This window comes from Dama dama, chromosome 12 (genome assembly GCF_033118175.1).
Source record: "Dama dama isolate Ldn47 chromosome 12, ASM3311817v1, whole genome shotgun sequence".
Lineage (NCBI taxonomy): Eukaryota > Metazoa > Chordata > Mammalia > Artiodactyla > Cervidae > Dama > Dama dama.
In genome coordinates, this window is record NC_083692.1 from 90,505,946 (window position 1) to 90,532,017 (window position 26,072).

The following is a 26,072-nucleotide window of genomic DNA, read 5'->3' on the forward strand; positions in this document are numbered from 1 at the left end:
GGCAGAGAAGGACCTTGAAGACTTGCTGTGCCTTTCTTAAACACCTAGAAGCTTGAGCACAGGGAATGGCAAGTTGGCAACTTCCTTGTGGAACGAAGTTCATTCAAAAGGGCAGAGGTTTATGGGGATGAAAGGTAAGTGAGACTTCCACAATGATAAAGGACCTTTTCAGTGCCTTGCCAATGTGAAATATGGCCGAACACTATAAAATTTTAGAACCTGTAAAGCACAGAGGCTGTGGGTGGCAATGATGGGGAATAGCAGTGTAGCTGACTTGGGGAGCAGATGGGTGCACTTTCAGCCAAAGAAAGGTCAGGACAGGATGGGGAAAAGGGCGAGGTGATCCAAGCTGTGGGGGCAGCAGAGGCAATGACGAGGTGGCAGAATAAACCTGTATGTCATCTGCTTGATCAGTTAGAAGGGGACGTGTGAATGACTTTGAGGGTATTACCTGGATAGGTAAGTCAGAGGCCAGGCTCTGTATTGGCCTGCCCTGTCTAATATAGTAGCCAAGAGGCACATGTGGCCACTTACATTAGCATTAAGTAAAATTCAAAATTCTGTTCATCAGTCTTGCTAACCATATTCCAAGTGCTCAATAGCCACATCTACGGTTTTTCTAGTTTTTCCAGGACTGGTCAAGAGGGTTCTGAATGTCCGTCTGAGCTACTTCCCTAACCTGCTGGGAAGACCCACAGGCCCAGCTCCAGTCAGTCCTGAGCAAGTGGCTACCATGTAGGTCACGGAGGGAAGGACATTCCATGAAGCCTTGGAGCCACCAGTTCTGCAGGGCCTGGAATTCGCCCTGTCCTGCTTCTGCCCCATTTCCCACTGAGCACATTGCTTCATTCTCTAAGCTGCACTCTGGCCTGAAAGAAGGCCTTTCTGTCTGTGGCCTGACTCCCTCCCGATCCTTTGGACTGCTAGTTCCTGTTCAGACAGGGGTCATTCGGAAGCCTGGTTCTTGACATCTGCTTGACCCTGGAACTGCCTGGGTGAGGGTCCCTACCTGTGGGGCCCACCCTGGTGCATCTCCCTGCTGGCGCAGAATGAGCCCAGACTCCTTTCCGCCCCGGTGGCTGCTGCCCTCAGGACTCCCATCCCCCAGCCTGGTTACCTTCTTCCGGGCTTCCCACCTTCACTGTGGTCCCAGAGTGCTGACACCACAGTATATGTTTGTAGATTTTTTTTAGCAGAAAAGGAAGGGACATGATGCGAATGATGTTTTAGAAATATTTGCCAGTGGTGACACTTAGAATGGCTTGGAGTGGTTAGAGACTAGAAAAAGAGCACAGGCCTGGGGGCTGTGGGTGAAATGGGAAAAGGAAGTGAAGCCTTGAACTAGAGGAGTAAGGTAGGGACAGACAGGAAGAAATGCAACTGATTCTTTCTCCTTAGACTCTTCATTTCTCCTATCCCACTGGGACATCTTACAGTAGATGCAAGTAGAATCAGGAGTAATATTGCTTCATTTAAATCGTGAAGCCAGAAAAATGGAAAAACACAGGAGGGTCTACTATAGCAGCACTCTCAGTGACCTGAAGGCAGGGTGCTCTGTTTGGACCGTGGAATGAGGCTCTTAAGACCTGACCCCTCTGTGCTGTGATCACACAGGCAGGCACATCCCTTCCCCCAGAATCTATAGAACCTACCCTGAGCAACAAGAGGCAAAGACCAGAGCTGTTGAAGCTGCTGAATGAAATTAATTCTGTTCTCTGGAGTCTAGAACTTTGTTATTGGAGACTTGCCTTTAGGTTCATAAGGGTTCAATTATCCAAGGAAATCTTCATGAAATCAATACTTGGTTCCATCTCTAAGTCTACCGATCATAAACTCTGGGTTTGAATGATTTTTCAACTCTGGGCGGAGGATGGGTCCTCAAGGATCGCACAGCACTGAACATCAATTAATCATAATTGCTCTGATTTGATGGAATGTGACTTTGAACAGCTCTTGGAGATGGTGTCCTTATGAACCTTGTCAGGGAATCAAACTCTGTCAAGTAGGATACAGGGAGAGATGTGCAGCGACAAATATGCAAAATCCAATCTGTGGGCCTTTTTCTGGGAACTTGCAAGCACTGCTTCCTTTTTAAGCATTCTATTTGAATAATGCCTCACATTTGAGTCTTTACAGTTTCAAAGCTCTTCCTCGTACCTGACTTCATGTGACCCTCAAAACCCCCAAATGGAGCAGACTAGGCGTCACTGTCCCCTGACAAGACAAATGAGGCACAGATTAACCAAGACAGATCTGCTCACAGGATTAACCAACTTCTGGAGAGTAGTCAATAGGACACAGTCAAGAATGGAGCCAGGACTCCAATTAGGTTCCTGGCTCCAGTCTCATGCTCTGTTATTAGACCGTCTTGTGCACATGTTCAGTTCACAGCATGCTTGCCTTATCTCTCTGAGACTAACGCAGGTTTGTGTCTTTTTCATATCAACCAATTAGACAATACTAATGAGACAGTCTACAACCTGGGGCCGTTTACTGCAGCACTTGCACCTGGACAAATGTCTCCTTGAGCAACAGAATACAAAGAAACTAAAATTAACCACGTGTATGCCCAGTTGGGGCAAATTATGAACAAGATACAAAAGGCCCCAACTCAACTGCCACTTCTGAGGTGCTGGGAGCAAAAGCAGGGTACTGTACATGATACACGCACTTGGCACCGCCAAGGGGGTGGGCAGACCCCCTAAGCCACTGCTCCAGCCTGACCCACCAATCTACCTTTACCCTCATTCCATTTAAGGGGCCAGCTCACCCCTCCTCAGGGAGGGAGCAAGGGGACCCGTTCCTTGTCTTTGCTCGCTCGTGCTGCAGCACAAGTCCAATAAAGCCTTGCCTAAATTCGTCATCTACATTCTTATCAATGGAAATTGATTAAAGAGTCTAAGGGGACTTCCTGGGTAGTCCAGGAGTTACCACTCCACCTTCCAATGCAGAGGGTGTGGGTCTGATCCCTGGTCAGGGAGCTCAGATCCCACATGCCTCATGGTCAAAAAACAAAAACATAAAAACAAAAACAACAAATTAAATAAAGATTTTAAAAAACAACAACAACAAAAGAGAGTCCAAGAACCCCAGGTCAGTCACACTAATAATATAGACCACGGGTTAGTCAACTTTGTCTGTAAAGGGCCAGACGGTAAATATCTTGGGCTTTGGGGGCCATTTGGTATCTGTTATAACTAGACAACTCTGCCACTGTAGCATGAAAACAACCATAGGCAATATGTAAACAAATGAACTTGGTTGTGTTCCAATAAAACTTTATTTACAAAAAGATCAGCAGGTCATATTTGGCCGGTGGGTTGTAGTTTGCCAACCCCTAATATAGACCAGTGGCGGTGGTGGGGATAGGGTGCTGGGATCCACTTTTTCCTTAGTCCTGTTGACTCCTCCGTGGAGGGAGCCCTTTTAGCCTTACCCTTATGGTCTCTCTCCACCCTGGGGTGGTTTTCGAAGGAAAACCACACACCCACTTTCCTGACTTTTCATCATGAGCTTCCTGAGGGGACACACACCCTTTTCCAGGAACCTACTCTGTCCTGCAGTATGGGAAGCTGGCCTGGCCAAGGCTTTGGGTGGGTTCAAGTCTATTAAAGAGGATTCGAGATAAGAAACAGTTTTGCTCTCACATATGAACCACATTCTCTAAAACTGGCTTCCTCATTAATCAGAGTAATAGTTGAGTCTCCATGTATCAGTTGGCCCAGAAGTTTGTTTACAGAAAAACCTGAATGAACTTTTGGGCCAACTCAATACTTGACTCTTTTCTTTCTCAGTTGGCTCAGAACTTGGGCAGGGAAGTGAGAGGCTACTTACCAGGCCCCTCAGAAGCCCTCGGCCTAGACATCGACTGATGACACTTGGATTAAGTGAAGAGGGACAGGCCCCAGCTTACCTCTGTGGCCCAGAGCAGTGCATGTACCACGAGGTCTCTCCTTGTCCCAGGGTACCAGCCTGCACCGCTGAGCTGGAGCAGATGCCAAGTCGGTAAGCTGGGCAGTCTGTGACAGTGGTTTCCCAGTAGTGCTGGCCACAGGCAGGCAGCTCCTCACCCAGCACTGATGGGATTCTGCAGGCAAAGTTGATCAGGAGTTGACAGCCTTTATTTCATAGACATAGACATTCATAAACGCACCCGCAGTTTAAGCAGGATTCTATCCTTGGAAACTGCTGGAATTTGACTAAAGACATTCATTGTTCATGCTGTCCCTGACCTTGACCTGAGGGCCACAGAATTCCCACAACATTCAACATGCTTCTAACATATCTCTACTGCCACACACAACACACATATATTAAACATAGCATCTCTTAGAGGAACTGGGAACTAGAAAATAGAATAATGGTAGGATAAAAAGAAGAGGGCTTCCCAGGTCGTTCACTGGTAAAGAACCCGTCCGCCAACACAGGAAATGCAGACTCGGGTTTGATCCCTGGGTCGGGAAGAACCCCTGGAGAAGGAAATGGCAACCCACTCTGTATTCTTGCCTTGGAAATTCCATGGACAGAAGAGCCTGGTGTGCTGTAGTCCATAGGGTTGCAAAGAATCAGACATGACTGAATGACTGAACACACACGCATAGGATAAAAAGAAATGGCACCAATTCATGGCCCCAGTGGCAAAGAACCTACCTGCCAATGTAGGAGGCATAGGAGACCCGGGTTCAATCCCTGGGTCAGAAAGATCCCCTGCAGAAGGGAATGGCTACCCACTGCAGTGTTCTTGCCTGAAGAATCCCATGGACAGGGGAGCCTGGTGGGCTACAGTCCATAGGGTCACAAAGAGTCGGACACGACTGAAGTGACAGCATGCACCGCATTCAAAGGGAGTGAGGAAATATATAAAGGGGGCAAGGGGAGAATTCTAAGAGAGTATGACTTGGAAAGTTTTTTTCCCCAAAACTTGCACGCACACAAAATGGAGTCTCTAAAACCTTTAACCATGAGTCCCCGTGTCTGAGGACCTTACTGGGCACAGAGACCAAACCAGATGCTGCTCCTGGGCAGCTAGTGTCTGGGGAGGCCTGAGCAGAGGGTAATGCAGGTAAAGTGGGTGTGGTGTTCGTGCTCTGGAGAGGCTTGCCGTCAACAGTCTTGGGGACTGGGGCCTCTTTAGATGGAAGTAGGTATGCCTAAGAGGTTGTTGAAAGGTCTCATTTTGTCTCACCTCAGCTATTTTTGTAACAGGCATGGTGAAGTGAACCAAAGCACTTTCAACCGCTGATGGGTGACCTTGTTTGCATGAATTGCTCAATTTTGCTTTGAAATGACTCAGACAGCAAGGAAGCATTTTTAATTTAAGCAGTATTAATATTCAGTCAGCACCATCTCCCGTGCCCCTATAACAGGTGAGAAAATGATTACACAAGGGAATGTATTTCACTTTCTCGTGTCTTTACCCAACAACCTCATTTCAGAGAGGTGGCTACTGATGGGCGCTTGCTCTCTGGAGCAAAACCTGGTTGCTTGATATGCATGAGCTAATTTTCAGATTAATAATTAACAAAATTCTATCAAATACATTACAGATATTATCTATTATTATTAGCAGCCATGAAATTAAAAGACACTTGCTTCTTGGAAGAAAAGCTATGACCAACCTAGACAGCATATTAAAAAGCAGAGACATTACTTTGCCAACAGAGGTCCATCTAGTCAAAGCTATGGTTCTTCCAGTAGTCATGTATGGATGTGAGAGTTGGACTAAAAAGAAAGCTGAGCACCAAAGAATTGATACTTCTGAACTGTGGTGTTGGGGAAGACTCTTGAGAGTCCCTTGGACTGCAAGGAGATCCAACCAGTCAATCCTAAAGGAAATCAGCCCTGAATATTCATGGAAGAACTGATGCTGTAGCTGAAACTCCAATACTTTGACCAACTGACATGAAGAACTGACTCACTGGAAAAGACCCTGATGCTGGGAAAGATTGAAGGTGGCAGGAGAAGGGGACGACAGAGGATGAGATGGTTGGATGGCATCACAGACTCAATGGACATGGGTTTGAGGAAGCTCCAGGAGTTGGTGATGGACAGGGAAGCCTGGCGTGCTGCAGTCCATGGGATCGCAAAGAATCAGACACAACTTAGCAACTGAACTGAACAATTATTCTCATCAGTCATCTATGAACCAACCTCCAATATACTTTTCTCTTTGATTTTTTGAGAAATCCAAAAGAGACAGAAAAGCTCAGTCTATTTCTTAAATCTTTTTCTCCCCCTGAACTCACTCATTGGTACATGTTTAGCACTTCCACTGTTCTGGACCCTAGGATAGATTCTGGGGGCTCAAATATGCGGAAGACAGGGCTGCTTGAGGACCAGTCAAGATGGAGTAGCTGATGAACGATTCCAAGGTGCTCAGACCTTTTTGTAGACATGATCAAAGGGCGCCTGAGCCCAGAGAAGGCTTGGCCATTTCCAGGAGCAGGTAACACCTGAGTTGAGCCACAGACAGGTGAATAGCAGCCTAAGAAGGAAACAATGCGAGTCACCGTTGGTGGGCTCAGGGCGGTAGTGAGAGCTTGCTGGCAGTCCACCCCAGGCACATTAGTGCCTACAGGAGCGTGTTTCACATGGGTTATGATTTTCAAAAGTCTTTCACTTTCTTCCATTTGGACCCTCAAAATAACCATGAGTGACTGCAGACAAACTGCAGAGCATGCTCCATGCTGTGCCCTCAGCTTCTGGCTTCTTTTGACTTTGCTGCTTCCTTTTGTTGGGGCTTCCCTGGTGGCTCAGACTGTAAAGAATTTGCCTGCAATCAGGAGACCCGGGTTTGAGCCCTGGGTCAGCCCTAGAGAAGGAAATGGCAACCCACTCTAGTGTTCTTGCCTGGAGAATCCCATGGATAGAGGAGCCTGGGGGGCTAGAATGCATGGGGTTGCAAAGAGTCAGACAGGACTGAATGACTAACACTTTCACTTTCCTTTTGTGGGAGCCTCTGGGGGAGAGGGGGCAAGATCCTGAAAGTCCTGCATGTGGCCAGGTCCAGAAACTCAACAAAATGTCATTCTCCTCTATTCCTTTTCAAGTGGATTGATACAAAATCTGATTTGCTGTTGAAAATAATAGAAGAATGAACCCAGGCTCTTTTTTCACTGAACCAGAGATAACACCTTAAAACAGCCTATGTGTTAAACAAAACCATCTGTGCTTGTATTTCCAATAAAAATATTGACACTTGCTCCATGTTTGAACTACCTCCATCACTTTCCCCTTAGTAACGAACCACAACCGAACTCTGCAATTCGTGCTTGCTGTCACATAGCATGTGCACCAAACCAAGGATGTGGCGGATGAGGCCACATGAGGCCTCTCGTGCCTTCTTCTACTCACTCTGTCAGCCGTCTCCTCTCAGCGAAGCTGATCACTGTCCCATTTGAGGAAATCTGCAAAGCAGGATGAGCCGTTTCCCTCAACAAGAGAAATCTGGTTCCTGTTGCAATCAGAAAACAGGATTATAACATTACCACAACCTCCCTGGCCAAGCCCCACCTTTCAGATCTTAGTCTCTCCTTGCTTCTGACATCAAAATCCCCGCCCCCACCCCCCAGGGTGTTTTCAGGTCCATGGTAGAATTCCATCCATGATCAGGACTCATGAGCTAGTGACTCTTCACCTTACCTGGTATCACAGATGTGTGAAACCCCCCTCAGCCCAAATCTAGTGCCTACTCTGTTATACGAAGTATGCTCCCCACCCAACACCTACCTCACCTGGAAACTAGTTAGAAAGGCAGAATCTCAGGCCTTCCGACAGGTTCCTGAATTACAATCTCTCTTTTAACAAGCTCCTCGGGAGATCCATGTGCGCGTTCAAGTCTGAAGACGCACTGGTGTAACCTCCAGAAGTGCTTCTAACAGTGGACGGTACAGGCACCACACTGGGACTGCAGGGAACACACTTCTGGACAGACAGTCCCCCTGTTTTCTCTCTTTACAAACATCACGCTGTCCCTAACCACATCAAACAACACACATGGCTCATGCACAACTTTTTGCTGGTTAAGCAAGTCACTTAATGGGCCACCCTCAAGTTTCTGCCTCAATCTTTGGGTCTAGGATAAGATAAAAAAATGATCACCTTTCCATTCCTCATTTCTTTTCACAATAATTGGGAACAGCCGAGTATTTTTTATTGGCATCATCAGGGTATTTTCCCCAAAAGGCCCTTGAACAGTTATCATTTTCTTGAGTTACTCATACATTCATGCATTCAACAAATATAAATTGGCACCAATCATGAGCTAGGCATGGAAAATAATTAGAAGAATAAGACTGGAAGATTATTCATGGAGTTCACAGTGTCATGTATCAAGAATATCTTCATCCCACTCTTCCCAACACACACACACACACACTCACAGACTCAAAACATACCCATCATCTATAGCAGATTGTAAGCCAAACAAGAATCATCTGAGGAGATTTAAAACATGTCAGAGCCCATATCTCAGTAAATTAGATCAGGATCTTTGGGAGTGGATCCCCAGCATCTTTTTTTTTTTTTTTTTAAATTTTTTAAGCACCTGACTGATAGCTAATGGGTAGCCAAGGTTGAGAATGTCTTAAACCAGAAAAATAAAAGAAACACCTTGACCTTTGGCCAACCCTGGGTCCTTACGCCAAAAACCTAGCATTGCCAGCAGACTGGGAGCTTAAGAAGTGGCCCTCTAGGATGTCTTCTCTGGGTGGTGGGTGGGAAGGAATGGGAATACTTGGAAGCAGTTCTCTGTGTGCAAAAGAAGTACCTCTGGTGGAAATGAGGGCAGCTTCACTCTGCTCACTAGTCCCAAATGCATTGGTGGCTCTCACGTAGAAAAAGTAATTGTCATTGGGTTGGAGATTAACTTTCAGCTGGAGTCCTTTAATTCCAGAGAAAGATCTAAACGTGAAAGGAAAATAATAATTTTAAATATAATGCTACATGCTAAACAATACATCATATGTCAGTCCTGCAGTGCATGAACACCTTTTATTAACAAATCATTTATTTTTCCCTTTTTATGACCATGGAGTTAGCAAGTCAGATTCTATAAAATGGCCACTTCCAGTAAGTTTACTTTATCAAATCATTTCTACCTTGGTCAACTTTTGTCTAATATTATGCCTGCCAGAATGCTCTTTGGAATAGAGCCAACGAAACTTTTTTTTTTTAATTCAGAAAATAGACTAATTTTGTGGTTAATGAGTCTCCAAGCTTACGTTGTTTTCTTTATGAAATTCTGGCCAAGAGGGCACTTGTGGATTAAGATGATGTTAAACTAATCTATAATGGAAAAAAACACTATCTCATTAACAGATCCTGAATAGTGGAAAACTTAAAGTGATGATTTTGTACATAGCCATCATGTTAAAGCTACCCAAGTTAATGAAACTGAGGATCTCTAAAGATGACAACATCCTTTAGAGCAAACTTAATCCTGGCAAGAAAAGAGAATTCTAATTGCCAAATAAAATCCCCAAAGTTGTTGTTCCTAAACCTCCCATTTACAATGAAAGAAAAGTACTGGTCATGGTATTGGAATGGCACTAGACCCAGCAAGTACACTGTAACATCCCAACCATTTAAGCTAAATGGACTTGCTGGATTTGAAGATGAAGTTCTGAACTTGAAATGAGCTGGAATAATTTTTGTGCCTTTTTTCCATTCTCTTTAATCTGCGTGATTATCATATCCTAGGGCATTTATACAAACAAAGTATACAAGTTTGTTATACAAGCTCTTCTTTTAGCCTCCATTTGGGGAAACTTTGGACAAGTTAGGCTCCTTGCTGATAAAAGAAGTTCTAATCTGAGTGCTACAGAATCAGAATCCTGTCCCTCTTGGATGTGCATTAGATACTAGACATAGAAAACAATAGTACAATAGCCTTCAAATCCATTCTCAGAGGGAGAGAGTTGTTTTTTTTTTAACTGTTTGCTTTGTTTGTTTTTATTTTCTTTGGGTTTATTTTGTTATTAATGAATGTTCCACAAAATCATTAGAATCAAAGAGTGGCCACTGTTCATTCTCAGATTTATTTTCTTTTTCAGGTTATTCCTCCTTCTGCTGATTTATTTCATTCTCAATACCTACCTTAGAGAATACCATGAAGGACCATGAAAAGGAAAAAGTATCATTGATCCAGAAAACAAATTAATTTAGACTTTTTCAAAGCAGAAAATCTGTACAGAGTAATGATCCCTCCCCGACCAGAGCAGCCCTGTGTCTAAAAGCTGGGAAACTCCATGTGTTTCTCAGCAGTAGGGGCCACAGAGGGGAGAAGCCTAGGTCTATTTATGTATTTGCTATTTAGTACTTGCTCCTGAAAAAGGTCCCTGTAAATTCCCCAAACCTTATTGATTGTTATTTCAGAACCTACCACCTGACCAGGCCCTTGGAGGGTACTCTCTTTAGATGCAGGGGAGAATGGATGGATGAAATTGAGCCACATGTCCACTGACAACTAATTGTGCTTCAACTAATTAACAAAACACCAGGTTCTATGACTAAAAATACAATTCTAAACTAGTATCTAGATCATTATTCTGGGGTAAATGTATTGCTGATCTTGTTTGAACTGATGACTGAAGATATGTTTTCAGTGTACATTAATTATAACAAGCTTATTGTCACAATAAGCACACTCAGATCTGAACTGAATTTCAGACTTCATCTACTCATTAAATAAATATTTACTGATCACTTGTCATATGCTCAGGTCCTGCCCCTGCTTGACAGGACTAGGTGAGGAAATTTCATCTCTAGAAATTGGATAGAACATACAGGTTTCATTTTGTGACAATGCAGTTGTTAAATGCCAAGGATACTGTTCTCGGGTTAAGTTTTGCTGTTAAATTTTATGAAGCCTATAAAGGAGGAAATGATATATGTGTGTGTGTGTATATATATATATATATATAGAGAGAGAGAGAGAGAGTCAATTACATGCTATGTCTTATTAGTCATTTAAAGAACAAAAGCCTACATGGTACAGAGTCCAATATATGGGATCACTGTGCAAACAGGTCATGTAGACATGACAAATACACACCATGCCCTCACTGAATCTATAAAAGCACCAGGCATGAAAATGAAAGTAACATGAAATATGGTAGGGTTTTATTGCTTATAAGTTGCTATCATATGCTCAAACACCAAGAAGAAGGCAAAAAAGCTCAGATACAAATGGTTCAACCCTATGTCTATTTATTCTGTCTGACCTCACTTGAATGCCACAAAAGTCTTCATGTCAGCTGTCCCTACTGTTGAGCCAAATGAAAACTTCACAAATTTTGCAATTTGAAATCTGAAGGGTGGCACTTCTCCATAGATTATGATATTTTTATTTCAAAACCAAAAAACTTGTCATAATTGCAACTGAATCCACATGGTTATAATGAGCTTTGCATAGTCTGGAGTAGAATTCAAATTCACAGAATATCCAAATCGAGGTAATTGATTAAACCGCACATGGAATCCCAGGGAGTTATTGGTGCTTAGGTAAGAAGAGATTTCAGTCTTATCAACAATGTGACCAATCTGATGATTGTAGAAGTTCAGAGCCAATAATAAAATCCAAAACACAATAAGAAATATGACTCAAAGTGTTTCACTCTGGGTCATAAGTGCGGCATCCTCTCTACAAACACCATAGTACAGTAGAAAGGGAAGGCTTTATATTAGAGGTTCTGGGAATGTGAATATTGTTAAATTCCAGTGTTGTAAGGCAGAGAGAAATAGTCAAAGGAGACCTACTGTCTCCTCAGAAGTCTGAAGGGCTGCCATGTTAAAGAGACTGGTCCGTCTTTTGCTATTTCTGATGGAAATGAGTGGAAGACCCCAGAAGGCCAATGTTTGCCCAATGTAACAAAGGCTTCTCTAGTTTGAGCCCTTTCACTCTTTAGTTTTTGCAGGGGATGACTGAAAAGTTTGCCACGACTAACCACAGACGATGGGGCAAGGAATATTTCACATGAGAATTGAAAAGGATCTTTATGAAGTAGAAAACCATTAGGGACTTAATGCTTATGAGAAAATACTAAAAGCATTCGTATTAAATCAGAGAGAGACATGAGGTTAAAAAAAATTGAGGAGTAGGAGGTAAAATTATTATCACTTGCGGATAATATGACTACTATCTAGAAAACCGAAGAAACTCAACTGAAAAACTCAGAATTTAGTGAGATGGCTTGATGTGAATCTAATAAAAAAAAAATCGAAATCTTTCATATACAATAACAACTAGATAGAAGATAAAGCAAAATAAAGACCTTATTTGAATAGTGGCAAACATAGCAAAAGTGTGTAGGATTTATATGAAAACTATTTTTGAAAATGATAATGAAGGAAAGTCCACTAAAGACTTGACTAAAAGGAAAGGCAGATCAGTTCTTGGAAAGGAAAATGCAACAATCATAAAAATTGCAGTGCTCCCTAAATTAACCTGTCAACTTCACATGATCTCTACAAATACCGAATTATCAGGGGCAGAGGAGTAGAGGGGACTACACAGTCTGACTCTAAAGGTCGTATGAGAAATAAACTAGCAAAAAAAAAAGCAGTCATGAAAGGGCAACCTAATCTACTTGACTTCTAAAATTATAAAGTTATAATAATAAAGAGTGCATGGTACCAGGGCATAAATAGATGGGTCAGTGGAACAGTTTATAAAGGTTGGGAATAGCACTGAACACATAAGTTCTTAAATACATAATAATGGAACTATTTCAAATCAGAAAGGAAAATGCTGGTAAAGTTGGATAGCCATACTAGAAAAAATAAAGTTGGATTCCCTACTCCATACTTCCTCTTGAAAGTGTGTATTAACTAGTATTAACATTTAAAAAAATATGTATGGCAAAAAAATTTTAATTGCAGCTTGTATCACAGATGAAGACTGATGTCCTTTAAAAATCAAAGAACTTCTACAGATCAATAAGAAAAAATACTACACTCTAATAGGAAAAAAAATGGGTAAAGGAAATGAAAAGTTCATAGAAAAGGAAGTACATAGCTCTGAAACATACAAAAAGATGTTCAACCCAATAACAGAAATGCACAATTAAACTATAATAAGATTCCATTTTCTACTTCACAAACTGTGAGAGATCAAGTTTTATCACACCCTGTATAGGCAAAAGTATGGAGAACCAAACACTTTTACATGCTGCTTGCCAAAGTGTAAACAGCTACAGCGTCTATGGAGACAATTTGGTAATATCTATCAAAACTCAAAATGTTCTTACTTTCTAACCAATCATGATACTTCTAGGAATTTACCCTGCAGATATACTTGCACATGTATTAAATGATATATGCCCAAGGTTCTTTCTGCCATACTCTTTGTGACAATGGAAACAACTTAAGTGCCTCTCAATTAGTCAAATAAATTGATTATATTCTTAGAATACAGTGACATTTTTTTTAAACTGATGCAGTTCCATTCATATTGCCATGAGATACCAAGAAATATTTTTAAATAAGAAAAATAAGGTGGAAAAAAAATAATAATAATAAAAAAATAATAAAAAAAAGAAAAAGAAGGTGGAAGAAATACATATAGTATGCTACCATTTGTTGAAAAAATATAGCTGCTATATATGCACAGACTATCTAAAAAGATAAATATGCATCAGATAACAGTAATTGCCTCTGGGGTGGGGAGAGATGAGTAAATGAAGTATAGATAGAAAGGAGACAATTTTCACTGTATTCTTTTTTGTATCTTTTGAATTTGTACCATATTTATGTATTATCTATCTGAAATTAAACAATTTACTTTCAGAGCTATATTACAAGTTCAGAAGCTGGTTAAATGTGTTTGCAAAAGGCACATTAGTTTGAATTCTATAAAGTAACTTCTCTAGGAATTTTATAATTCAGCAATTTGTGTTGGATGGAAGGTGTACATGTGCCCAAGGTAAGCTGAGGGCTGGTCACCAGGGGGAGTGGTGATGCGCTGCGCTGCCATGTCCGATACCTGGACCTGAACATATTTCCTCCGGGAAGAGGGGGCGGCATGTGTACAAACACCATGGGGAAACGCAGTGCCGTGACTCCTGGAAGCAGCCTGCGGATGGTGCTGTCGCTGCAGGGCAAACAGATGGCTAAGTACGAACTGCTTTTTAAAAACACAGTGGGCTCTTACGGTTGGCAGCACCAACACTCAGCCAGTCAATCAACAGCATTTACTGTGAACTGTGGAGAGAGCACATCGCTGGGCTCTATGGGGACCAGCCAGTAAAGTCGTGTTTCCCATACCTGCCCGGGCATATTAGACCTTCTGAATAGGAATCCTTAAGAGGCGCCTGTGAATCTAAACTCTAACGAGTAGCCCAGTTGTTGCTGTTGTTGTGTTTTTAATGATCTGTTAGGTTTGAAAAACATAACTGTAAGATAGCACAGGGTGAGAAGGGGTGGGAAGGAGAAACAGGAATAAGAAGAAAAATCTATGAGAACATAAGCAACATGAAATACAAGAAGAACTAACTAAACAGTTTCAGCTGTTGGAAGCCATTTATAAAATCTTAATTATCCATAAACAGAATTTTTTGTTTAAGATGAAAATTTTTGGTTAAATCAGGATTAAGGAAATTCTTTATATGCTGACTTTTTTTTTAACATAATAAATAAATATTTTTCAACAGGCCTTTTTTTTCACTTGATAACTGGGTCTTATTATAAGACTCAGTGTTAACTAAACATCACTATTAGTTCATAATAGTGTAGAAACATAACTTGAGGGCAGAATCCTGGTGACCCATGGAACTTAGGCTTTCCTATAATTAGAATCTCTCACAAAATCAAAGAGAGTCAATCAAAGAGATCTTTCCAGCAGAAGGACCCTAGGGTTTAGTTTTCTCTATAGTTAGTTACCCTCCAAAGTTTGAATGATACCATTTACATTTCAGGCAGAGAATCCCAAGAACCTAGTCACATCTATTCATTCTTCTGGATTCTCCAAGCTTTCCTTTACCATGCCAAGGTCACACAGGTGGACAATTACCCGAGGTCCCATAGAACTACCTGCACAGAATGGCGATTTAAATCATGCTTTCAGAGCCCGTTTAAAAAATGGTTACATAGGGAATGCTTTTGCATCTTTTGTAAAACTGCTCTTAAAGACAATCACTATTATCTTGTTCAATAGCCCTTATATAAAGATCTACATGAAAAATTCATCTTATAACTGAATGTCAAGAAATAGAATTGTCTCTCTTAGTTAAGTGTTGTGCTTCCTTTTTTAAAACAGATGAGTTATGTAATCTCTTTCTTTCTCCCTCTTGCTCTCTCTTCTGTTTTCACTTTAGCTGCCAGGAAGTTCATATTTAAATTGCATGTTCCATTGAGGTATTGTTCTTAACCTGTGCTTTGTGATACAATCTCCTTACCCCTGCATTACCTGGCTCTTGCCCTTACAGGGTTGTTTTTAGTGGCTTTAGTATGACTGAGTCTTTCATTGTGAACAATTGGAATCATTTTGAAAACTGACAGATCGTAAGTTAAAAGTGAAAGAAGAGGTTGGTTTTCCATTGACTGAGGTTTTACTATACAACCAGGAGGTGTATAGAATTTTAAATGATCAAAGTTAAATCAGATTCATTTGGGAAGAAAGATTTCATTTAGAAAAAGCTGAATGCCAAGAATTTCTGTGGAGGTGGAGGTGGGGGGGGGGGGGTAGGTTATCCTATTACCTCTTAATTACTCAGTGAATTTTGGCCCAGTCATGTCAGTGGTGCTCCTGTCATCCTATGAAGCAAGCATGGGGGAGGAATGACTGTCTCCTTTACCCACAGACGGTGCAGTAGGTCCAATCACTTGCCCTAGACTGTGTGGTCAGTCATCCCCTGTCCAGCTGAAAGCTGAGTGAAAAAAGTGTTTTGTTTTCTTTTTCAAATGCTGGGATTCTTCATCTCCTGATCAGGCATGGAGTTTATGAAGAAATTCAGCCTTACTTCCATAGGGACAAAGTGGCAGGTGTCCCCAGCTAGATCACCCAGCTGTGACAGACAATCCTGTTCCTGCCCCACCACGTGTGACCCCAAAAGCTGGAAGCAGGAGAAACAGGAGCTCACAGGCCCAGCACCCCGAGCCCAGCCCACCCTGAGGGGGCTCCCAGGGAGGGTGACCCGGGAGGGTCTCTCCACCCGCCGCCTGGCCGGGGCCGGGGAGCAGGAAGTGCGCTCCCAACCGCCTCGGCGGCGTACTGAGTCTCACAGATTTGTCGCTCGGCACACAGCTTCTTTCTGCACAGCCCACACGGCTAATGCCTGTACTATATTTCTCTCAGTTTTCCCTCCTCCACCCACGGTGCTGCTGACTCCTCTCCACACAGGAGAGACGGAACAGCTGAGGAAACAGCCGAGCGGTGGGAAATTTTTGAAAGTGTTTTGAGCCCACCCAACCTGAGGAGAGCATTCAAAGAAAAACAGGAAAGGGTGAGTAGGAGCTCCCTCAGCCCCCACACACAAGCCAGGGATTGTCACTCCCGCCCACCCCGGAGCCCCACAGGGGCCGACTGCTGGGCTGGAGCCACAGTGCCCACACACCACAATATGCAAATGTGTTTTCTGTGAGGATGATGGCAGGGGGACAACTGCTCGGCTGCTTCAGACACCACGTCAGGAAGCTCGGGAGCACAACAGGCTCACTGCGTTTAAACACCTCCTCTAAGGGGTCAACCGGCATCTTTGGTCTTAAACTGGAATTTCTAGAGGTCCTCATTCTGGCAGAGTGAACGCCAGTCTGAAGATGGATGTGTTTCTGTTCTGGCAACCAAAATTAGACTCCCTAATCTAAAGGGTAATCAATGCCCCCCGTGTGCGTATGTGCAATTTCATATTAGTCATCCTTTTTTCCCCTCTTCATTTCAATTTCTCTTCCTACTCCAGACAAGAGCTTTTAAGGCTGTCTGTCTTTTCAGAGGTGTGAGGGTGAGAAAGATCTAAATTCATTTAGTTTTTAGTTCTGTTTAGTTCTCCATCTTTTCTTTGCTAGAGATTCCAGTCAGTGAGATGACTTGGAGTTGGCAAGGACAAAAGGAGATGGGCTAATGCCATCATTCATCTTCTCATTCACTCATTAAATAGACCTGTAATGAAGAGCTGCACAGAAAGTTTCCTGTTCTTACCCAGTTTTTTATGGGTTTTTTTGTATGTGTTTTGTTTCTACATCTGATTTAGCATAGGGGTTTTGCATAGAACCTAGAATGTATGCAAGGGTTATGTAACCAATGGATAAATAAGATCATAAGTGTCCTTCCCTATAAGTGATCCATGAAAAGGTTTCCAATCTTCCAAGTTAGACTAGTCCTATCTCCTAATTAAGTATCCATTCACTGAAATTAACTCATTCACCATTCTTCTTTACTCTGTTGGCACAATTCACTTTTTTTTTTTCCGATTTTGAATAATATCCTCAAAACTGACCTAACTTTTATTGTTGTTGTTATTATTATGTATTCAGTGCTAATGATATATACCCATTCAGGTAACACATGCGTATTGAGTAGCTACAATATGCCAGATACTGTCCCAAGCACTGAGGCTGCAACTTTACATAATAATCCCTTTATGGAGCCAACAAGTGAGTGGGATCAGACAATCCTTGGCTTGCTGTTCTTTCCAAGACACAAAATAACTTTAATTATGCACTGCTATGCAGAAAACCAAAGTGAAGAATGTGGTTCTAATAAAATGGAAAACTAGGGACAGTTTGCTTTGTTAGCTAGGGGTGATAAAATGTTGAGATTCTTTGTTTATCAGTTCTACTGTCTGACTAGCTGTCTACAGCTGACATCCTAGAGATTGGCAATATAGATGACTGCTAAATAGCTAATGTTTAATAGAGTTTGAACCATCAAACATTGTAAGGAATGTTTTAAAGTTGGTTTTAACAACCAGATGGTCAAAGACACAAGACACATGACCACTCCAAAAGAGTCGAATTTTCTTTCCCTCTTGAACTCTTAAATTGGAGAACCAAAAGAGATACAAATGAGTTTTGCAGCCCTGGGCCTCTGAAATTAAGGATGAATTATTTCATAGTTTGTTGATGCCAACCAGAGATATAAAGCGCTGAGGCTTCTTGTATTTGTGAGGGATCACTCTGATGTGGTGTGTCAGCGGTAGACTTATCAAACGAACAGGGTAGTGATTTGTGGCCAACAAAATTGTGCTTGCCTTAAAAACAACCTATTGTGAGATGCATCAGGTATCCAAAGAGCCTGGAGAGTCATCTTTGAGCTGTGGATTGAACATACCATTCCACCTCCTGGCACTGAGGAGTCTTTTAACACCTAACTGGAAAAGAGCTCCATCTCCAACATAGCCCCAAACTATCAACAAGGCTCAGAATGTGGAATTTCCCTTCACTTCTAAACCTGTTGGACTAGGTCCATTCAATAACAAAGGATTCTTGTATTGGTTCATAACTTCTATAAACTTGTGCTTATCCAGTCTCTCAGATGTTCTCCTTTGGCAAGAAAAACTAAGAGAACCCACTAGCAAAGTGTCAAAGGCATAAATGAATGACAAGTCATGTTTTAATAAGCTCAACTTTTGTCTTAATGAAATTGATGGAAGGCTATTTTTTCCCTAGAAATGAAACTGTCATTGATTTCTCTAGCTTTGATGAAGGATTTGTTTGGAATGCATTCTTCATCATTGATATCAAATCAACTTTTTTTGAGAGCCTCAGAATGACCAGAGAAAGGAAAACCATTAACTAAAGGGGTTCTCTCTTTACATCTATGTTTTTCATATGACAAAAGAAACCAAGGGTATACAATAACTCCAAGTTGTTGGGCTGTTAAGGTATGTTAACTCAGTCTGTATAATGACACAAGTTTCAGAAGTAGTAGAAAGAATAAGATGAAGCTGATTTGCATCCTGACTCTGAACTCTCACTCCATCATTTAATACCTTGGCCAAATTATTTAACCTCCCTGAGTCTCATTTAATGGAAGTCATGATCTCCCTCCTAGAATTGTCAAGAGAGTTAGATGAGACTTAGCACATAGCCTGACAAGTCGAAGGCCCTTGGTGATGCCATTCTCCTTCCTTCTCCCCTTTCCCTTCTCCCTGTAGCCACACTTAAGAGATGGCATCACAGTTCCCTCGGTGAAACGGCTACCAGGTCTCAGGGTTTCCAGACTTCTGCCGATTTAAGAATCCAACTGTGCTGGTATTATTTATGCAAATGCCAGCTGAGTCCCAATGCTATAACAGGGATGAGTCACTCCAAAGCACTCGTTCATGGTCTGGTCTTGCCTTGGAAAGAACTGGGTTTCCTCACTGATGATGGAGAATGATGGGAGAGATTGCCCGGGGACTCAGGCACTTCTGATCAAATGCTCTCACAGCATCAAAAGTTTTTATGCAGAGAATGTCCAGGACTCTCATGAGTGACATTCAACAGTGGTTAGCAGCTTGGACTCTGAAATCTAACAAAACAAGATTTGAGTCCTGATTGCCACTCACTAGCTGCTAGGCTCTCAAAGCATCTGTTAGCTCTCGGAGTGTATGTAAGGATTAAATAAAGCAACATACATAAGGCATTTAGGACAGTGACTTGGTATATAGTAAATGTTTAATAGAAGCCAGTAATAATCTCTCTGTGTGTTTCTGTCTTTGTCTCACTCTGCCTTCCTTCCTCTATTCTTTCTTTCTCTTCCTAAGTCTCTCTGTCTCTGTCTCTGTGTGTGTGGGTTTCTCTCTCTGAGTTAACCACTCAGCTATTTGCTAATCATTGAGTCCTGCCTTCCAGCAATTGGCACATTAACAGAGACGTTTGTTTCTTGTATGTTTACTGTGTTCTCACTTCGGCTGAAATGCCTACATCTCACCCTTATACACTCCACTCAACGTTACTTCATCCTTTGATCATTATTTTGTGAAGCTTATCTTCACATATTTGAAAGAAATGATAATTATTGCTCAGTTGAATGAAACCTCACATCATAACTAAATAAACAGCTGTGGCTTGATCAGGAAGATAATCAAGAGCTTAAATATCACACTTTATTAAAAAGCTGTCTGATTTCATACCATTATTTCCAAGTTCCATATCCTGCCAAAATAATTTACCTCAGAAAATTACTGATTTTTAAATGTCTCTAGCAAAATATGGATACCAATAATAATCATCTAAATATTCATCATGGAACATCATTCCCTATTGCCACAGATTGGAGGTTAAGAAAACACCACCTCAAAAAAAAAAGAAAAAAGAAAAATTAAAAAAAAAAAAAAAGAAAACACCACCTCAGTAAATAAATTAACATTTACCAAAGACCCACTGGATATACAGACTTTTATTAATAAATTTTAGCTTCATAATTTTTATTGAGAGAACTTTACATTTCTTTTTTCCTGGAAAAAAAGCACTAGATTTTTCATGCTCTTGAAGAGGCAAGTATGTCTGTGATAATGTAAATGTAATTAGCTCCTTTTTATTACCAATATATTATGGAGACATTCAAATTTACATTATATACAAGCTCACTGTTAGTTTCCTGAGTTAGGTGGTACCTATTCTGTATGACTACTAAAAAAACACAGCACATATGCATATATCCTGTCTAATGATTCAAGTTAAATATACCTCAAAGAATGTTCTATTTTATTAAAATTCACATACATTTCTCTTATAAGGGAGTCACCATTCTGCATTGTAGCGTGTGCTTTATTACAAACTTAGAGTTCATTGATGAATAGTGACAGAGTTGCAAATCAAGTCAACAGCTTCATTAGCTCAGCAGGGTTTTAGGAAGCGTTTCTCCCTCTGTGACCATAAACTTAGAGGCTGGTCGAGAGCCCTGCGCTGGGTTTCCGGCACACCAGGCTCTTCCCACGGAGAGGGGTCCTTACCTGAGGCCCTCGCCCTCGGGAGCGTGCTGTCTGCAGTACTCCAACGTGTAGGTCTCGGTGGCCTCCGGGCTGGCGGTCCACCATCGGATGGTGGCTGAGTTCCAACACACAGTACAGTCCTCAGCCCGGATCACAGGGGTGGAGGGGGCTGCGGGGAGAGAGCCAGGGCAGTTGTGGAGCTGTCTATGGCAGTTCTGCTTCCCTGGTCGCTGGGCTTGGGGATGATTTTAACTTTTTTTTTTTAAATATGTCCTGAGTTGAAAACCCAAAAGGTATAAAAATATACATAGTGAAAGGTCTCCCTCCCATCTTTGCCTTTCAAACTGCCCAGTTTTCACCCATCCCCAGACAGCTTCAGATAGTAGCTTTCTATAAATTCTTCTATAAATCCTACCAGGGTTTCTTCATACATATACAAGCAAATGAATATGAAGATTTTTGTCCCTTTCTTTACACAAAAGTTAGCTGCCGTGATCTTGCCATCAGTAGGTACTCAATAAGTTGTTTTAAAAGGCAAAAAGAAAGGATAAAACAGAGGGAGTAAGTCATTTCTCCCTCTAAGGCAGTTACAATTATCTTAAATACAATGCAAACTTGGCTTATGACACAGCTGCTTAAGCCCCTGTGAAAAGATCCCATCATGGGAATGCATTTCCAGCTGATCACCATTGCTGAAAAATCTTTTGGGGGCTCCTAGCACCCATATGAGAAAGCCTGAGCTTCTTACCTTAGCAAGTGTGAACTCTGTGTACTAGCCTTTCTTAACTCATGTCCTCTTCTCCTTGTTTTTAAGTCAAAGAAATAATACCAAAATTCCTGTTGTATCCTGCACACTCCCTACTCTTTCTTACCTTGACACCTGTGCTCATATGTCTTCTTCAGATGGAATACACTCCTTTAACATATTACTTCCTACTGGTCCTTTAGTGATTCCATTCAGGCATAAGTTCTAGGAAGCCATTCCTGATCCTGTCCCTGCCCCAGCCCGTCTTGGATATCGTTCTAGAGTGTTCTGGATCACGGCCCTTACCACACATTTTCTATGATTTTTTGTGTTGTATCTCCCCCACTTAGGTATGAGCTTCCTGAGAAGAGGAGCCCCGTCTCATTCACTGTTGTAAACGCAGCACTGTACAACACCCAGCATGCAACAGGTGCGTAACAAATGCTTCTTGGTTGATCTTAATAGTCTGTAAAGAACTGAGTATTGCCTCTTAACACCCCCTTAACATCTCCTTTTTGTTGTCGTTGTTTACTGTTGTTTAGTTGATGAGTCACGTCCGCCTCTTTGTGACCCCCTTGGACTATAGTCTGCCAGGCTCCTCCGTCCATGGAATTCTCCAGGCAAGAATACGGGAGGGGATTGCCACTTCCTTCTCCAGGGGATCTTCCCAACCCAAGGTTCGAACCCGTGTCTCCTGCATTGGCAGGCAGATTCTTTACCACTGAGCCACCTGGGAAGCCCCTACCATCTCCTTACCTGTTCTAAAGATTGCCCTTTCGCTGGGCAGGCTACATCCTGTAAAATTCACAGCCATTACCCACACTTGATAGCATCGGTCAGGTTCTAAATCTTCAAAAACACAGTAGCTTTCTTTCACGGTCACTCTGTATTCTTCTACCAAATCTAGCATAAAACACAATCATAAACTCTAAGGTATCTTCCTAAGTTAACTGAAAGCTATAGCTATTGGAAAAATTCAACTACACATTTTTCAGTGGGAAATACAAACTGATAAACTTACAGATATCACTATGTGGTAGATAGCATTTAAGAACATTCAAGCAATAACATTCCAAAGGAGAATGACATAGTATTACTTGTGAACACTTACCAGAACATAATAGCACATTAGTAAGATTCTGAGTTTCATATACCACAATTAAAGTAACTTGTTTTAATAGCAAATACTAAAATTGCATGGAATTTATGTTAATCTCAGTAATCCACTCTCAAGAAAAGTCTTAAGAAGCAATGGCAATATTTTAAAAGAGTACGTAATAAAATAAGGACAATCCCATGTTTCCTAAATGTACAATATTAAAAAGCATCTTTATAGATTAGTAAACCATTCAGTATGATTTTCAAAGTTTCATATCTTGATTCCTTATCATGAATTCCAGAATTCTTTCAACTAGAGGTTTCCATAATTGATAGAAATACTTAAACACTGTTGACAGAGCATAAACTATTCTAAGAAATAACTTTGTTCAATCAAGATATTTCCTAAAATTACTTATTTTACTTTCAGTATTTTAGTAGTAAATATTACTCAATAACATTCTGAACACCTGCCCCTTGGGCCAATCTGATTATTCTTACTGAAATTTCTTTCCTTTTAAAAGAATGATTTTCTTTTCTAAATTAGCCTCTGGTGATTCCAAGTATCCTCTCTTATTACTCTAGGATGTCATATCTTCAAAATCCCTCCAGTTAATAAACCCAGATTATTCCCTTTTAAAGAAAATTTAGGAAATCTTCAATTCAGCAGGCTTCTTCAATTGCATCTCTCTTTACCAGTGAGATATACTTCCCTGGACGAAATTTTGGCTTGAATAATGTCATAAAGACATATATACACTGAAAAACATTTCCCCCATAGCCTAGAACCTGTGGTTCTCAATAGAATTATCCTTTTAGACTAAGTCGTTTAGCCTGGTATGCCTTTTAACAAAGCACATAATATATGTCACTGGGGACCTATTACACGCAGCATAGCATCACAGTCTAGACCATCAGATTATTGAAGTGGCATCAGCAGAGTTCAAGGCATCAGAGAAATGAGACACGGGACAGGTATGTGTTTGGGGCATGATAGGGGAAGCTGGGGAGGTAGAGCACTTTATAAAGTCCTCCAGGAAGTAAAGAGCTTTTCAGAGGAGTCTTGGAGAGCCATGAAGTTCTCTGATATAACTGGATATACAGGGAGGTGAAGTGTGGTATAGCAAAACAACCACAGAGTCAAGCAAATAGAAACATACTTTGAAGCTTTGAAGTCTGAAAGATCTTTATTTAAAACCTGTCCTGGTCCCAAGTAATTTTTGTGGTCTTGGGCAAATTATTTAATCTCACATCTGTTTTCTTAATTGCAAATGGGAATAAGAGCACTTTTCTTTCTTTTTTTTTTTTTTTTAAGAGCACTTTTCTTGTGCTGTGACAGGTATATGGTAATAGGTTCCCAATAAGATATGAGTTCTTACAGACAAATTTAGCCAACTTTACAATATACCTATGGTTGCTTTCTTACTTTTTCTAATTTAAGTATCACATGACATCCCAAAAGTCTTAAATATTGATTAACAGTGAAATAAGTTATAATTCATTCCTTATTACAAATTGGTTCCTATGCCATGTCAATCTTGTCACATGCTCATCTGATTTCCAAAAATATGGGTCTACCTTAAACAAGCAACACAGAATGCCAGCACTCCCAACTCTGATCCATCAAACTGCTTGGCTTCTAGGACTTATTAGAGGTCTTACTGAACAGAGAGATGTTTACAAAAGGCTCAGCTGTAAGACATGCGATCCATTCACCCTCCCAAGCACTTTTACCTCTATCTTCACGTTAATTTGGGACACCAGAAGACTATACCATACAGTCTTTTCATGCCTTGAGAAGTGTGAACTCTGAATTTACCTTTATAGTTTGTTTGCAACTTTTATCAAAGGGGGATCTGAGAAAATGCCAACCATGATATCCAATGCTGCAACTGCACTAAAATTACTGTGGAGGCCCGTGTCCTACATACAGCTCATTTCTCCTCTGCAAAGTGCGACACTTTATGCTTGTGTTTTAGACTTCAGTTCTGATCGAAACTTTGTTTTCAACACTTTGGTATGTTACCTCATGCCTGAAAATGAGAATCACTCAATTGCTCTTGTTAACCTGAGAACTCAAAGCCGAATTTGAATTTCAGTTAAAATATTCATGTTGAAAAGTATTCATTCATGAACTTTATTCATGTTAAAGTATTCATCATCAAGATGATATTTATTCATTCTTGTTTTCTTTGGTCCTGATTTCCAACTTTTGCTTATATGTCATTTCATTATATAATTGTTGGTTCATTGTTGCTTTTATAAGTGGCTACAAATGCTTTGCAGAAAGAGTCATAATAGGTATATGTTTAAATAGTACACATTAAGATGTAGAAATGTACATATGCATCTGAATACGTGTTAGTAATCCTACCAGTTACTTCTCGGTCATCTTGTGGCTCCTCCATGCAGTAAACCTGGAATGAGTCAATGACGTCTTCTTTGTTCATGCTCCAGTAAACAGCAATTGTTGTGCTAGTGGCAGAATTTGGTTCCTGAGGTTCTAATCTAGGAGGTTGTGGAACTGGAATATAAGCAAGATTTATTACAACTAATGCTGTTTTATTGATTTCTTTTTCTTTTTGCAAAAGTCACCTGTGCTTATTGATAATAACACAAGCAATACAGAAGTACATGGAGGAAAAATGGGAGGGCTATCTTGTTCTCAACAGCCCCCCAAACTCAAGGATATCCCTTGGAAGCAACCACTGTTATTATAGTTGTGTGTAACTCTCTCCAAAATGTCTTCTCTGCATGCATACATATACACTATGATACACATAGAAATAAAAAAAAAAATGGACCTCCCAATGGGATCATTTGATAATATTCTTCTGCAGTCCTGTACTTTGAGTAATAAACTTATACAAGTTAGAGGATGCACCAAATGATTTGGTTTTCCTTCAAAACAAAACCTTGAGTTTGCATTGCTAGTAACCAACATCATATCCTTCTATGTCAATATAGAATCTATATTCAAATAGAGATCGAGGAAACCCTTTTTAGCTATAGTTGCTTTATTATCAAGGCTGCAAAAGACTTGCATGAATAAAATATCAAAATACACTTTCTGAAACTACTACCCCATTTTCCCATATCCAACATGACTATACCCACAATTTTTTTTAATTCTTAAAAAATGTAAAAATTACATGAGGGAAAAGCACCCTATTAACTGATTCAAATATAAGATTTAGATATCTAGTATAAATCCTAGATAGTATAAATTGTTCTGCGTTTTAAAGGCAACAATATTCTCAAGTGTTTTACTAGAGATTTAAAAAGTTTATAGTTATGCATATTGAACATTCATGTACATACAATGCCATAAATGAAGCTCCTATGAAATTCTTCTCCAAAATTTTTGAGATATAAAAGCA

At 40.8% G+C, this 26,072-nt stretch overlaps 1 protein-coding gene across 2 annotated transcripts in view; it reads right to left on the minus strand.

The window, feature by feature from the left end:
• CMYA5 (cardiomyopathy associated 5) overlaps positions 1-26,072 on the minus strand; it is a 98,881-nt gene that overhangs the window by 1,994 nt on the left and 70,815 nt on the right. Inside the window, exons 7-12 of one of the 2 annotated variants that reach the window (XM_061158094.1) lie at positions 25,067-25,216; positions 22,351-22,497; positions 20,871-21,018; positions 8,768-8,901; positions 7,354-7,453; positions 3,914-4,087 (exon numbers count right to left, since the gene is read on the minus strand). In XM_061158094.1, the coding sequence (XP_061014077.1) occupies positions 3,914-4,087; positions 7,354-7,453; positions 8,768-8,901; positions 20,871-21,018; positions 22,351-22,497; positions 25,067-25,216 (853 nt within the window). Of the gene's footprint in view, positions 1-3,913; positions 4,088-7,353; positions 7,454-8,767; positions 8,902-20,870; positions 21,019-22,350; positions 22,498-25,066; positions 25,217-26,072 lie in introns of those variants that run through there. The other variant, XR_009695198.1, reaches the window with a different exon arrangement.